The sequence below is a fragment of the Dendrobates tinctorius genome, unplaced genomic scaffold, assembly GCF_039654945.1.
Source record: "Dendrobates tinctorius isolate UK_male_01 unplaced genomic scaffold, ASM3965494v1 ptg000081l, whole genome shotgun sequence".
Classification (NCBI taxonomy): domain Eukaryota; kingdom Metazoa; phylum Chordata; class Amphibia; order Anura; family Dendrobatidae; genus Dendrobates; species Dendrobates tinctorius.
The window spans coordinates 10,533,433-10,547,957 of NW_027361749.1; the positions used below are offsets into that span (position 1 = coordinate 10,533,433).

A 14,525-nucleotide genomic window follows, 5' to 3' on the forward strand; every position below is an offset into this window, starting at 1 on the left:
CTGGATTTTATCAGGCTCCGACTCCGACTCCTTCTCCTTCATAAATGGCCAATTCATAACAACAAATTTACTGTTGTAAAATATTAAACATCGTGCTTATTCAGTTTCTCACCATCATATAAGTAATCAGACCACTTAGAGCAAAAACTACATTTATTAGAATACAATTAGAATATAGCAAATAACTTTTATAAACTTTTCTAAACTGTAAGTAAATATGCAATAAACACTTTTATGCAGTTAATAAGAAGAAATCTATAAATTTGTCCTCAGAAAAAGTATTGCCTCTGTCAGATCCTCCTTCATGGATGCCCTCAAATCTGATCTAATTATTTTGAGAGCAGAGAACAACCTCTCTACACTAACTTGTGTTGGTGGCAAAGCAGTTACCACTCGGGCAACATCTCTGACAATGTCAGGATACAGAGGAATCGCTTGTTGCACTGTTATTTTTGATGAACGGTCAAATTTCTCAATTTCTTTTAGTGCACATGAAAAATTCTGCTGAAATGTACTGGCTGTGTTCCTTGATGGGGATGACTCTTCTATGCGGGAACGCTTTGCATGGTCCTTGTGATCCAAATATTTTTCTAAATTAAATTCTTCATCAGTTGATGATGAGGGTGAAGATGTGGCAGGACAACCAAATTCTTCTTGTTCCTCCTGACTGTTCTGCAACCCTTTCATCCTTACTGCTATTTCAAACAGAGCTTCTTTTCCTTTACTTAGCTGTTGATCATCTAGAAGAATCCGATGCATTGGGTCTACATAAACAGCTGCCAAAAGAATGTTATTTTGTAATAGTAGCTCCTCTCTCCATTTCATTGATGTAGCAATGCCACTTGCAATTAACCCTCCTCTTTGGGACAGGCGAAACATCAGGTTCTTCCACTCCTTTATGAAAATACCTGGAGTTAAGTCCTCTGCTTGTAATTTTTTAGTCACTGTAAATGGGTGCTCTAGCAATTTTTCCAGCTCAGTCACCTGATTCCACTGACTTTCATTTAGCGTCAGTTGAGGGTTAGCCATGTCTACAAGAAAGGTTTTCAGTTCAACCAAGCGCTGAATCATTAAGTAAGTTCTGCCCCATCGTGTGGCTTGATCAATAATTGCCCCTTTTCCAGCACGTCTCTTCAAAATTGAGTCAACTTTAGGGGTTCTGGCAACAGTAGCCAATTTTCTCACCTTGCCAATCAGTGCAGCAGCATGTCCTTCTTGCAGACTGTCTCTTATAGCCAGCTGTAGCGTATGCACAACACAGCGCATGTGATGAATGAAAGAACATATTGACACAGTTTCAACAAGATCATCTAAACTATCATGTTGCTGTTCATCTGAAGCAACTTCAGTTTGCTCCTCAGTTACAATACTGTGTTCCTCTATTTCAAACATTTCTGTGTCTGTGGACCCAGAATGTTCTTCTAGCTGCTGGTCACCATCATTACTCTCATTCATTAGCTTAATAGCACTTATCATATTTGAAGCATTGTCAGTTACGACAGAAAGAACTTGCTCTTTTTTAAGTTCATAGTCTTGCAGAACCTGTTCCACCAAGACCTGGAGAAACTCACTGGTGTGATGAGCTTTGGTGTCTTTTACTGCCAGTGTCTTGGTAACTATTTCATTTTTGTCACAAACAAATCGGACATTGATGGCAAAATAGTTCACTCTGTGACGTGTGCGGGCATCCATTTTAAGAAACAGAAAGCGTCCCTTGAGAGTTTTTTTAAGTTCTTCCTTTTGTTTAAAAGCTTCTTCGATTACTAATTTTCTAATACTCTCTCTTTCCAGAGAAACACCAAGCTTGCGGGCCATTTCCCCATTCAGACACACAAAAGCTGGTCGTGAAAATAATGAAATAGGCACACTATCCTTTACAACAAGCTCTATGATCTGTTTTTTAAATGTATCTACTGTCATTGTCACAGTAACTTTGTCACTGACAAAATATCTTGCAACTGATGGCTGCAAAGTTCACTGCTCCTTTGTTTGGCTGGAAGAGCTGGGCACTGGTTCATTGGTTTGGATGCAGTCTTTCTCATCCACTGCTTTTAGTACTTCTGGATGAAAGCGCTGTAAATGTCTCTTTAGATTAGAAGCTCTGGTAGGAGCATTTTTATCTTTGTCTGAATATGCACTCATCTTGGCTTCACAGCATTTGTTTTTGTCTGGATCATTTGTCATACACTGACAGACATAATGTTTTCTATCTTGAGTGATGGTGAAATGTTCAAATACAGCTGATTTAATGTGATGCTTCTTTGACATTCTCAGGTTTTTAATTCTGCATTCACAATCCAAATGACAATTGTTTTTCCTAAAAACAATTGTACAAAATTATTGCCAGGTCGTACAACTGATATAGTGGTCAGTAATACTGTTATTATTCCTCATGTATTCACAGTTAACTGATGCAAAGTTTGTTGAAAGGATAATACTTCTTACAGTCTTCCTCTTCTGAGTAGCAGGCAGCTGTGAGATGCTTGGAAGACGCACACCTAGTATGATCTAGTCTAGAGGAGGAGCTTTACTACTAAGAATTTGCAACACATTTTCACTTTCAGTTTCATACATTGTAAGTAGGGGGGTTGGGGCAGCATGAGGTTAACCAAGTATAAGATTAGATAAGGGCAGTGGAGAACACTGACACACAAGAAGTAAGAAATGTCTCTATCTCCAGCAGAACTGCTTATCACTGTTGTTCATAGTTTGATAGAACATATATATTTGAGTAACATTTATAAAATTCATATGAAAGTTCAATTATGAAATATTAATACATTTTTTTTAAAGCTGGAGTCGGTACATTTCTACCGACTCCGACTCCAACCAAAACTAACTCCGACTCCACGACTCCGACTCCACAGCCCTGGTTGCGAGCCTCAGAATATGACGACCAAAATCAAATTTAATTTTAATCAAATTAGTTTTTATTACAAAGTTCTTTTTAATTTTAGTTCTTTAAAAAAAAAAAAAGAAAACTTTCAAGTTTGGTATCATACTGACTTGAAGAATCATGTTGCCTGCTCACTTTGACTGCACACTGAATGTAAAAAAAAAAAAAAAAAAAAAAAAAAAAATCGCAAATTTTTGCCGCTTTTTAAATTTTTTTATTTTCAGTACATTGCGTGATAAAGTAAATGCTGTCTTTCAAAGTTCAATCCGGCCTTCAAAAAAACCCTCACGGCTATTTCGGCAGAAAAATAAAGTTATGGCTATTAGAAGAAGGTTAGGAAAAAATGCGCAAAGAAGATAAATCACCCCCCGTTTTGTTTTCCATAGATTTAGAATGGAACGACGAAAGAAATTCTGTCTGTGTAATGTGTAGGTGTCCCAATACTTTTGTCGATATAGTGTAATGGTACTCGTGCTTATCAGACTATCATCGGCTGACCCCGCGGATATCACCGGACTTAGCCCACAGTCTAATGTGCACTGGCACCTCCTGCCTCTCCTTTGACAGATGCTGCTGGAGAGAGAAGGACCCGACATGTCTGATTTCTGGCAGACCATCCTTTTGTTCATTGACAGATAAGCCGGTCCTAAAGTAGTCGCTCATAAAGAACATGGAAGGCATTCTTCTGTACAGAGGACTCTGTGGATGGGATCTTTTGTGTATGGAGGCTTAAGAACTATTGACTTTGGTCTGGTCCTCTCAGTCAGAGAAGGACCTGAGCTAAACTCTTTGTAATGTCCTTATCCGATATTATCTTGTTTCAGAGAATTGATGAGTAGCCTAAGGATACTGTTACACTTAGTGTTGTACCAGCGATCCCGACAATGATATGGATCGCTGGTGCATCACTAAGTGGTCGCTAGTGCGCTGCCACACAGGCAGATCTCACCAGCGACATAGCAGGGGTCGGGGGTTGCTACTTACCTGTCAGACGCGGTGATCCTGATGTCCTCCCGCCCGCATCCACACATCGCTCGTCGGCGCCACAGGAAGCGCCCGACGAGAAAAGGTCCAGGACGTTCTCGCGTGATCAGCGATAGCCAGCGGGGGGAGACGGTCGGAGGTAAGTATCACATGTAGCGATATCGCTAGCAATATCGCTGCTGCGTCACAAAACCAGTGACGTTACGGCGATATTGCTAGCGATATCGCTATGTGTAACGGGCCCTTAAGGCTGGAGTCACACATAGCGACTCACCAGCGATCCTGACATCAATATCAATGTGTCAGGATCGCTGGTGAATCGCTATGTGATCGCTGGTGAGCTGTCACACATTCAGCTTCACCAGCGATCAGCACAGCGACGCAGATCGCCTGGCGTCGCTGTGCACGTTAGTAACTAGCGCGCTGATGCAGGAAGCTGGTAACTAATGTACACATCGGGTATCCAAGAGATGCACGTCCCTTGGATACCCGATGTGTACATTAGTTACCAGCAGATTGCTGGTCTCCCGCCTGTCACGCAGCAATGCGTGGTGGCCAGCGGGAGACCAGCGACCAAAAAAAAGTCCTGGTCTTTCCTGCAGCGATCAGTGATACCGGCAGGGGGGGCCGGTCGCTGATCGCTGTCACACACAGCGATTTCGCTGGTGAGATCGCTGTTGTGTCACAAAAATTGCTATGTGTGACGGGGCCTTAATTCTCACTTTACCCTTGCACAGTTTATTTAAGGTGCATATGGACTGTAAATATAAAGTGTAAGTAATTCTTTGTATTGATTCCTTTCAACTTTTTTTTTTCCTCTTCTTTTTCAGGGCATTTGAAATGGACCAAAGCAGAAGATATTGACATAGAAACTCCAGGATCGATCTTGGTGAACACTAACCTGAGGGCTCTAATAAACAAGCACACGTTTGCTTCTTTGCCTCAGCACTTTCAGCAGTACCTGCTGCTCTTACTCCCAGAAGTAGACAGACAGGTGAGGGCTCGCAGCCCGCTGGGGAGGGTCGCTCTGTACATTTCAGATACGTTGTGCTTGTGCTGATTACATATTTTTTCTATGCTATTAGACTCAATTCACATTCTGACTGAGCCTTCTGTCAGAATTATTCCCAAAGTATACCTCCGACACAAGTCTCCGTCACACAAAGGCATACCCCATTGGCTCCAAAAGGGTTTAAAAAAAAATGTATATTGAGTGTTAACTTGACCCAAGATCAATTAAAGAAGTGAACCTCATCTCGGTACATCTTTAGTGACAATATAAAATAACACTACAAATATTGCTGAGCAGGAGCTGTGTTGTGTGCTTATTAACCGGTACTTTATTATACCAAAGGTGGCTGCGTAGATGACACTCCTTCCTCTCTGCCCAGCTGCCTAGCATGGTACCTATTCTACTGCTTCTTATTGAAATAAGTTTCTTTTTATGTGTCACTGCGTTCTAATGAGCCCCATACACAGTAGATGGCTGTCTGCTGAACATCCGACATCTGATTGTCTGAATGGCTGGTATCTCTCCTGAATCCTTCATCCCAGGATCGCTCATTCTCTGTGCTCTCTATGAGAGAGCTACTGCCAGACTTCTCTGATGGTGGCTGATCCTGCTGAGAATAAAGGATTCCTTAGTCCAAAATGAGACATGACAGATTCTTATCTTCCCTGACATCCTCTGCCGTGGAGAGTCGGGAGGCCTCCATACAAGTTAGACTGTTGACCAAATCCACCGATATCAGCGAATTTGGCCAACTTTAGTCTAAGGCCAAGTTCATACTGCGTTAAGGCAGCCCGTTCAATGCATAGTGTTGACGGGCTGCGTTAACGCTATAGCATTAACGCGATCGCGTTACGCTATGCCACTAGCGCAGATGCTTCATCTGCGCTAGCGGTGGCGGCACTTCAGACGCTGCAGCCCATGTCCGAGGCTCCGTCACAGAATGACGGCACATCGCTAGCACATGCTGATTATGGCATGCGTTGGCGATGCGCCCACTAATGGGGGTTAATGGCAGCATTAACGGACAGAGTTACACCGCGTTATGCCGCGGTGTAACGCAGTCCGTCTAACAGACTGCCATAACGCATTGTGACCCCAACCTAATGTGTATTGTGGATTTAAAATGTATTTACAAAAACAAAGGATCCCTTTACGTACTCTGCTAGATCTTACTATACCTAATGATTATCAAAGTGGATGTCCTGCCTGTTTATGTCGCGTTTAACCCAAAGCCAATAACCGGAACTATGCATTGAGCCCAGTAATTTTACAAATTGTCCTGCAAATCAAATCCTTTTTCCTTCCTCCATTTCTTCCTGTTCATCTTCTGAGTTAACAGACACTGATACAACAATAGAATACAAACGCATGGGCCATGCATACACAGTGAACAGGTCAGTAAGACAGTATTCACACCACCAAGAGACTGAAACACAGAGAAACACGGTACACAAACGTGAAAAAATACTCTGCTGTAAAAAAAATAACTAACAATAAACAGCAAGTGCTTAGTAAAAAGATGATCACAAAACAGGGTATTTAGTTGATACGTTTTTTGCAAAAAATGTATTCTAAGCCGCTCTGCCAAACGCCAAGGTATACCCATCAGAGCAGTCCTAATCAATGTATTTAAAACCTGACCATGTGAACAGAACCTATATGAGCAGGATTCAGAGAGGTAATGTCTGATGTGGACACGCTGTGTAAGACGGCTTTACATGTGCATGGCCCACAAGGGAGGGGTGGAGACCTCCCAAAAACTTGCAAAAGCAAGAAACCAGTAGAATACAAACGCATGGGCCATGCACACACAGTGTAGCATACATTTTTTGCAAAAAACGTATCAACTAAATACCCTGTTTTGTTATCATCTTGTTAGTAGCACTTGCTGTTTATTGTTGGATATTTTTTACAGCAGAGTATTTTTTCACAGTTGCTGTACTGTGTTTCTCTGTGTTTCAGACTGACACAACAATAAAGCATAGTTTTTTTAGGCCTCATGCACGTGGTCATAGTGCTTTGTTTGATTTAGAGTCAATGATAGGATTCACATTCGAGTATATGGGACTTTTACACCTCGGATTTTATACAGAGGCATACTTGGGAATCAAGGATTATTCTCATCTTATACCATGGGTAAAATGGCAAAGTTCTTGTGAAACGGAGGGCGGTTTCCTAAGCAAATTTTGCACAGTTGCAAGGTCTGTGTTTTAGCGCCTGCCAGCTCCGGCCCCGGGGCACTCCAATGCTGCAGAGGCAAAGGTGCCACTGCTTGCAGTATTAGAAGAGCGCAGAGTATGGGCCAGCAGCGCAGCTATGTTCCTGCCTGAACTGTCAATCGTTATCAGTTCATTCCTGTAGAATGTTCATGAGCCGACTCCTTCAAAGGGAATATGTCAGCAGGTTTTGTTATGTAATCTGAGAGCAGCATGAGGTAGGGGAAGATAACTTGATTCCAGCGATGTGTAGCTTACTGTGCTGCTTATTGCAGTTGCAATACATTTACTATTAGTAGGAGAATATCTTTACAGCTTTCTATCACTAGAGATTGATTAGTAGTTTTCTGCCTGTGTACATAGAAAGCTGCCAGTCCGTGATGTGGATGGGGCTATACAGAGCTCAACCTTCATAGAACTGGTAGATCTACAGAGCGAAAACAATTATTTTAGCAAAATGACAGCAAACAGCTCAGTAAGTGGCACATCACTGGAATCAGGGACTCTGTCCCTACATCATGCTGCTCTCAGATTACATATGAAAACCCTGGTGACAGATTCTCTTTTAGTTACAATCAGCAATATTTATGATTATTTATAGTGCAAATTTTGTAACATTATAAGCAAAAATTACTAGAAGGCAAACCTTTCCATCACATTCACTGAATGTTTCTATTTACCCTAATCTCATTAGGTTTTGTAGCTGAATTTGTCATTGCTAGTGAGCAAATAGCACAGCCTCCTATTCTGGGTGATAAACTCCCTATAATGTTCTATTGTCCTATCATTTTTGAGGGAGTTTGATCGTTTTTCCTTAATAATTGTTTCTTTCTATGTAAAAGTCTAAATCCTGACTCCAATCCTTTATTGCAGTGTGCAATACACCGGTAAGACAGCAATGTAAAAAAGGGAACGTGTTTCCAATTAACCATTAGTGTATTGCGTCTGCAGGCCATCTAATGGCTCGGTTGGGTTTTGGGCCCTTTTCACTCCACAGTAAACCTCTGCTTTTGTCTTGGAGGAACAAGTGATTGAATAACCTGTTTCCATGGTTAAAAGTCAACATTACAGGTCTCCTATTCGTATTTTCTTTATCATTATTGCTTTACATTTACCTTATACTTGTGTGAAGTAAATTTGTTGCCAAGTTACAGGCATTGTCACCTGCTAAAGAACAGACAAAGCACCACAACAGTGTGACCACAAGGTGTCATGCGATCACTCTGAATCCCGCCTGTATACCTTTAATGCAGCTTGTTACTTAGATCTGTACTTATCCGAGGAACCAACCTCACTCGTGCCGATGGAGCATAAGGACTTGTCCGCACAAGCCTCTAGTCCTGTGTCATGGACCGCACAAGCCTCTAGTCCTGTGTCACGGACCGCGCTAGCCTCTAGTCCTGTGTCACGGACCGTGCTAGCCTCTAGTCCTGTGTCACAGACCGCGCTAGCCTCTAGTCCTGTGCCACGGACCGCGCTAGCCTCTAGTCCTGTGCCACGGACCGCGCTAGCCTCTAGTCCTGTGCCACGGACCGCGCTAGCCTCTAGTCCTGTGCCACGGACCGCGCTAGCCTCTAGTCCTGTGCCACGGACCGCGCTAGCCTCTAGTCCTGTGCCACGGACCGCGTTAGCCTGTAGTCCTGTGCCACGGACCGCGTTAGCCTGTAGTCCTGTGCCACGGACCGCGTTAGCCTGTAGTCCTGTGCCACGGACCGCGTTAGCCTCTAGTCCTGTGCCACGGACCACGCTAGCCTCTAGTCCTTTTCCACGGACCGCGCTAGCCTCTAGTCCTGTGCCACGGACCGCGCTAGCCTCTAGTCCTGTGCCACGGACCGCGCTAGCCTCTAGTCCTGTGCCACGGACCGCGCTAGCCTCTAGTCCTGTGCCACGGACCGCGTTAGCCTGTAGTCCTGTGCCACGGACCGCGTTAGCCTGTAGTCCTGTGCCACGGACCGCGTTAGCCTGTAGTCCTGTGCCACGGACCGCGTTAGCCTCTAGTCCTGTGCCACGGACCACGCTAGCCTCTAGTCCTTTTCCACGGACCGCGCTAGCCTCTAGTCCTGTGCCACGGACCGCGCTAGCCTCTAGTCCTGTGCCACGGACCGCGCTAGCCTCTAGTCCTGTGCCACGGACCGCGCAAGCCTCTAGTCCTGTGCCACGGACCGCGCAAGCCTCTAGTCCTGTGCCACGGACCGCGCAAGCCTCTAGTTCTGTGCCACGGACCACACAAGGAGAACACACAGACTCATTATAGCCAGTGTACCATTATTCATGACGGATTTTCCACCCAAACAAATGGTTGGCAGGGAAAAAAAATCCCTGCATGCACTGTTCTGGTCTGTTTAACACACAAGAACAATGAGTGCAATGTAGGCCAGATTCAGCCGGCAGTATTGAGAACGGGGCCAGTCGCATCTGCAAATAGTGTGTTTGTCCGCATTGTGGATGAGTGCAGGAGCTGCCTTTATGTTGCTTTTTTTCCACTTTGTAAATGGACCTAAATAGTGCCTGCTGTATTTTTATTTAATTTTTTTTCCTAGGCAGAGCATTGGTCCTTGTGGATAAACAGCTGTGAACAGTGGCTATAATGGGGCCGTCACATACACAGACCTATTTTGCGCTAGTGTGAGCGCTGCCGGAAAGGCAGGTTCGACAGTAGACCGCAAAGATGATGAGCATACTCCACCGTTTTTCAATACCAAATTGAAAAATCTGAATCCGGTCTAATCTTTTTAAGCAAATTCAACGCTGATAAAAAAAAAGTTATGATCTAGTGAAAATCTTCCTCTGACTAATCATATTTGACACTGTGTACTGTTGTAGTTTTTTGTCTGTAGGCTCCGTATATGTGAAGTGTTTTAACCTTTTAATACAGTTAAGACAACAGTCACTAGATCAGGCTCTGTCCTCGTCTCCATTGGGGCATTTAATGTGTCCGGTGATCTGCTGGATCAAATTATTCAAATGGAAGCAGAGGGCACATGTCCGTTTGGTGTCCGTTTTTAGAATATAAAATTAGCTCCTGTGTGAATGTCTGTCTTCCATTCCAAAAAAAATGGACCCCATAATCCATGGGGAGGTTCCTGTGTTTCTGTTTGCATAACCATTGCAACATTTATTCCATTTGTCTCTCCCTAAAACAGACAAACTGACTGTCTGAACGGAGCCTTAGAATATAGAGAAAAATGACTTGTAACGTTTACGTCCTCTCCTATTCTCCTTCCAGATGGGAAGTGATGGGGCTTTACGCCTTAGTAACTCCGCTCTGAATAATGAGTTCTTTGCGTATGCAGCTCAAGGCTGGAAGCAGCGATTGTCAGAAGGTAAAGATATTGTTTTATTCTATTTATTATTTATCTATTATATGCATACATTAGCAAATTATGGCCATTATTAATGTACTTGATGTCTAGAAGGGGCTTCAGCTACTAGCACCGGCGCCAGGTTTACCACCGTCTTGCAAGCACTAGTGTGGTTTACTTGTGCTTATGAAGCCTGGAAGACTTGATCTGTAGTAATGACTGTATAAACTATATGAAATACTGACAAAACAAGGTTTACTTCTTCTGATGTTGATCCAAAGGTACTGTAGGTAAAATGAACCCAGCAATCGTTTCCTTTTTGTCCTAGTTGAGAAACCAAATCTGTTAAAACCATGCTTCTGTTTTATGGATGTGTTATTAGGTAATGGTAAAGGGGTTGTCCCCTTGGACAATGTATTTCTTTTCGAAGAGTCTTTTAGAAATGAGCTGATGACGAGGTGTGGCTCTTGTACCAGTCATCAGTAGTAATCCGCAGGGTGTTCTAGTAATGATGCCATTAGTGGGCTGCCCATCTGTCACCGGCACCAACAGGTAGGACCATAAAGAACAAGAGATATTGCAGTTGTTCTCTGATCTGGCCAACCAAGATTTCTTAAGAAAATCCCTTTATTAAAAGTATTAACCCTTCACACCCCAGCCAGTTTTCGTTCTTGCTGTTGCGCTTTTTTTCATCACATTCTTCCAAGAGCCGTAGCTTTTTGATTTTTCTGTCAAATACCAGCTTGTTTTTTGTGGTGCAAGTTGTAGTTTTTAATTATACCAAACATTTTTCCATACAATCTATTGGAAACAGGATTAAAAAAAATCCAAGTATAATGAACGGATGAAAATAAAAAGCACCCCACAGTTCCATAGTTTTTTGGGGGGTTTTCTTTTTTATGTGGTGTTCATTGTACATTAAAAATAACCTGATTATCCACGTTAGTACAATTACTGTAATACCCAACTTAATATTTTTTGGCTTATTAATTGAAGTGGTGGAAAACAAAATTGGGGGGTAACATAGATTTGGGTTCCTGTCAACATTTTTTACATCTCTATCTTTTATTTTTATTTTTTGTTTCATCGCTGGACCAATTTTCCTTGCTGGAGCAGTTTTTATTGATACCATTTTGAAGGACATACAATGTTTTGATCGTTTTTTTATTGTATTTTTAAGAGGAGGTGACTGTAAAACTGCAAATCTGGCATTTACCGTATGTTTAATTTTTCTTTACAGCTTTTTACATATGAGTTTAACTACTAGATCAACCCCCTTTTCAATCTGAATGTTTGCCCCTGTTAAAATAAAAACACTTAGGCTGGAGTCACACTAACCTGCGTAAAATACGGTCAGTATTTTACATGCGTAATACGGATGACAGACCCCTAAACAGTGCTCCGTATGTCATCCGTAATCAAGGTGTGGTCGCGTATTTTGCGCATGTCAGCATCCGTATGTAATCCGTATGGCATCCGTATGGTGAGATTTTCTCGCAGGCTTGCAAAATGGACATATAATGGAGCCCTATGACAGTTTTAATAAAGAAATGAAAGAATAGATATAGACACATAGAATGCATATATATATGTATTCTATGTGTCTATATCTATTCTTTCATTTCTTTATTAAAACAGTCAGTGTGAGTTTACTGTATCGTGCACTGAATTGTCGGCTTTGCTAAAAGACACCTGGTGCGTATTTCTCGCAGGTCACATGTGTGCTCCGTGTGTAATCCGTATTTTTTGCGCACCCATAGACTTGCATTGGCGTATTACGGGCGTAGTACGCTGACAATCGCAGCATGCTGCGAGTGGCACGGAGCGTAGGATACTGAGGAGAAATATACGCCTGGTGCGAGTGACCCCATAGAGAATCATTGGTCCGTGTCTAATGCGTGCTTTTTGCGCCTCTCACGCACCCGTATTCCTCGCCAGTGTGACTCCGGCCTAATGCTCACCTCCTGTGTCGGCACCGTACCTGTGGTGTCGGCACCTGCATTTCCAGGGTGCATGTGAGATTAAGTCAAACGAACCCTGCACTCAATCAACGCTGGAGTCTCTGTGTCCGCCTTCAGACGTATTAGTAATCAACAGGGGGTGAAGGCTGTGCCTGACTGCTCACTTCTTCTTGATTACTTATAACCTCACGTGAGCCCAGGCACGCAAGTTCCTCCTGCACTGGAGGTTAGTGTGTTTTCAGACTGAGAAAAGGTTGTCCTAATAGTGGACCACCCCTATAATAATGTTATACTTTGATAGATTTGACTTTTGTGGACATGGCAATACCAAATACGTTTTGTTAGTTATATTTTTCTATATTTTATCTGGAGAAAAGGAATGCAATTTTTGTTTTTTGCTTTTTTTTTTTCAGATTTTATTTTTTTTTTTACTTTTGTCCCTATAGGAGACTTTAACATGTGTTTTAATCACTTGTTCTGTATTTTGCAATTCTACAGAATTGTAGTAAGTAGTGAAAATTACCATATATTCTCCTATGAAGCCCAGTCATTGGCTGGGCTTCAAAGGAGTACCAAGAGGGCAGTGACGGCAGTGCTTTCAGTAGACCCTCAGATTCCATAGTAACCTATTAGCACCTCACTTCTTGTTGCATGGGACTGTATGGAAGATGTCAGGAAGAGGTTATAATTATTTCATGGATGCCTCGTTGGAGGACACAGGAACCATGGGGTTATATGCTTCCACTTGTTGGCTGACATTAAGATTACATCTTGGAAATAAAAGCCATCTCCTCCCAAGCAGCCTACACCTGGCTAGCTGACACGTAGCTATTCCGTTTAACTTGGTGTCATGTTGGAGATGGACTTGTGTCTTAGGCCTCTTTCACACTTCAGTTTTTTACAATCGGTCACAATCCGCCAGGTTTTGAAAAAAACGGATCCTCAATTTTATAGTGAGGATCCGTTTTTTTTTCCCCATTGACTTCCATTAATGGCGGATTGTGACGGGTTGCTGTCCGTTGCATCCGTTTTTTTTGAGGATCCGCCAAAAGTTGCTGTCCGTCACCATCCTCAAAGATTTCAAAACGGAGCTTGCAAGGGTTTTTTCTCTGGCGGATCCTCCAGACACTGATTTAACCCGAAATTCTTTCTGGGTGCCGGACAAAAAAAAAAATCAATTTCTCTTTCTCTCTCTCTCTTTTTCTCTCTCTCTTTTTCTCTCTCTCTTTTTCTCTCTCTCTTTTTCTCTCTCTCTTTTTCTCTCTCTCTTTTTCTCTCTCTCTTTTTCTCTCTCTCTTTTTCTCTCTCTTTTTTTCTCTCTCTTTTTTTCTCTCTCTTTTTCTCTCTCTCTTTTTCTCTCTCTCTTTTTCTCTCTCTCTTTTTCTCTCTCTCTTTTTCTCTCTTTCTCTCTCTTTTTCTCTCTCTTTTTCTCTCTCTTTTTCTCTCTCTTTTTCTCTCTCTTTTTCTCTCTCTTTTTCTCTCTTTAAATTTCCTCATTTTCAGGATCCATCCGTTCACATCAGTTGAGAACGGATCCGCTTGTCTGACTTTTTGGCGGATTTGAACTGATGCAAAAAACTGAAGTGTGAAAGAGGCCTTAGTTTCAGACCTGTCTTTTTGCCATGTTAAATTAGGAACTAACATTTATTTTTTGGTAATTTAAGGTATCAAGAGCACTGAGTACCCTGTTCGGAAGGCTTCAGACCCTTCTGATTAAGTTGGTCTGGCTAGGTTTCGGGAACAATGTCCTTAGATGTCATGTTTCTACCATCTCCTTTAGAACACCTCATTTTCATAAGTGAAAATCTTTCGACAGTGCTCCTGTGGAAAGATCCTTGTTTTTAATTATTTCATGCCTGTCTTGAGCTAGGATTGAATCCAATGGGCCAGGTTCCTGCTTTGGCTATCCTTTTCCAGTGAAACTCAGGGCCCCAGTATTAGCACCCCTTGATTTGGGGTACCTCAATCTGGTCTTGGATGCCATTCAATCCTCTCCTTTCGTGCCAAACAAAGATATCTGTCCGTTTTGACTTTCTGGAGGGGGGGAGATTTTTCCTCTTGACGATCTCTCCTATCAAACGAGGCGCCGAGTGGAAGCTCTCACTTGTGTCCACCTTAATGAGAATGTTCTCCATCCTTTAGACACTTCACCTC

At 42.6% G+C, this 14,525-nt stretch overlaps 1 protein-coding gene across 2 annotated transcripts in view; it reads left to right on the forward strand.

Moving 5' to 3' along the window:
• Positions 1-14,525, forward strand: part of ASXL3 (ASXL transcriptional regulator 3) — a 147,661-nt gene that overhangs the window by 113,024 nt on the left and 20,112 nt on the right. For both annotated transcript variants that reach the window (XM_073583737.1, XM_073583736.1), the window contains 2 exons: positions 4,711-4,874; positions 10,335-10,431. In XM_073583737.1, coding sequence (XP_073439838.1) covers positions 4,711-4,874; positions 10,335-10,431 — 261 coding nt within the window. The remainder of the gene's footprint in view (positions 1-4,710; positions 4,875-10,334; positions 10,432-14,525) is intronic.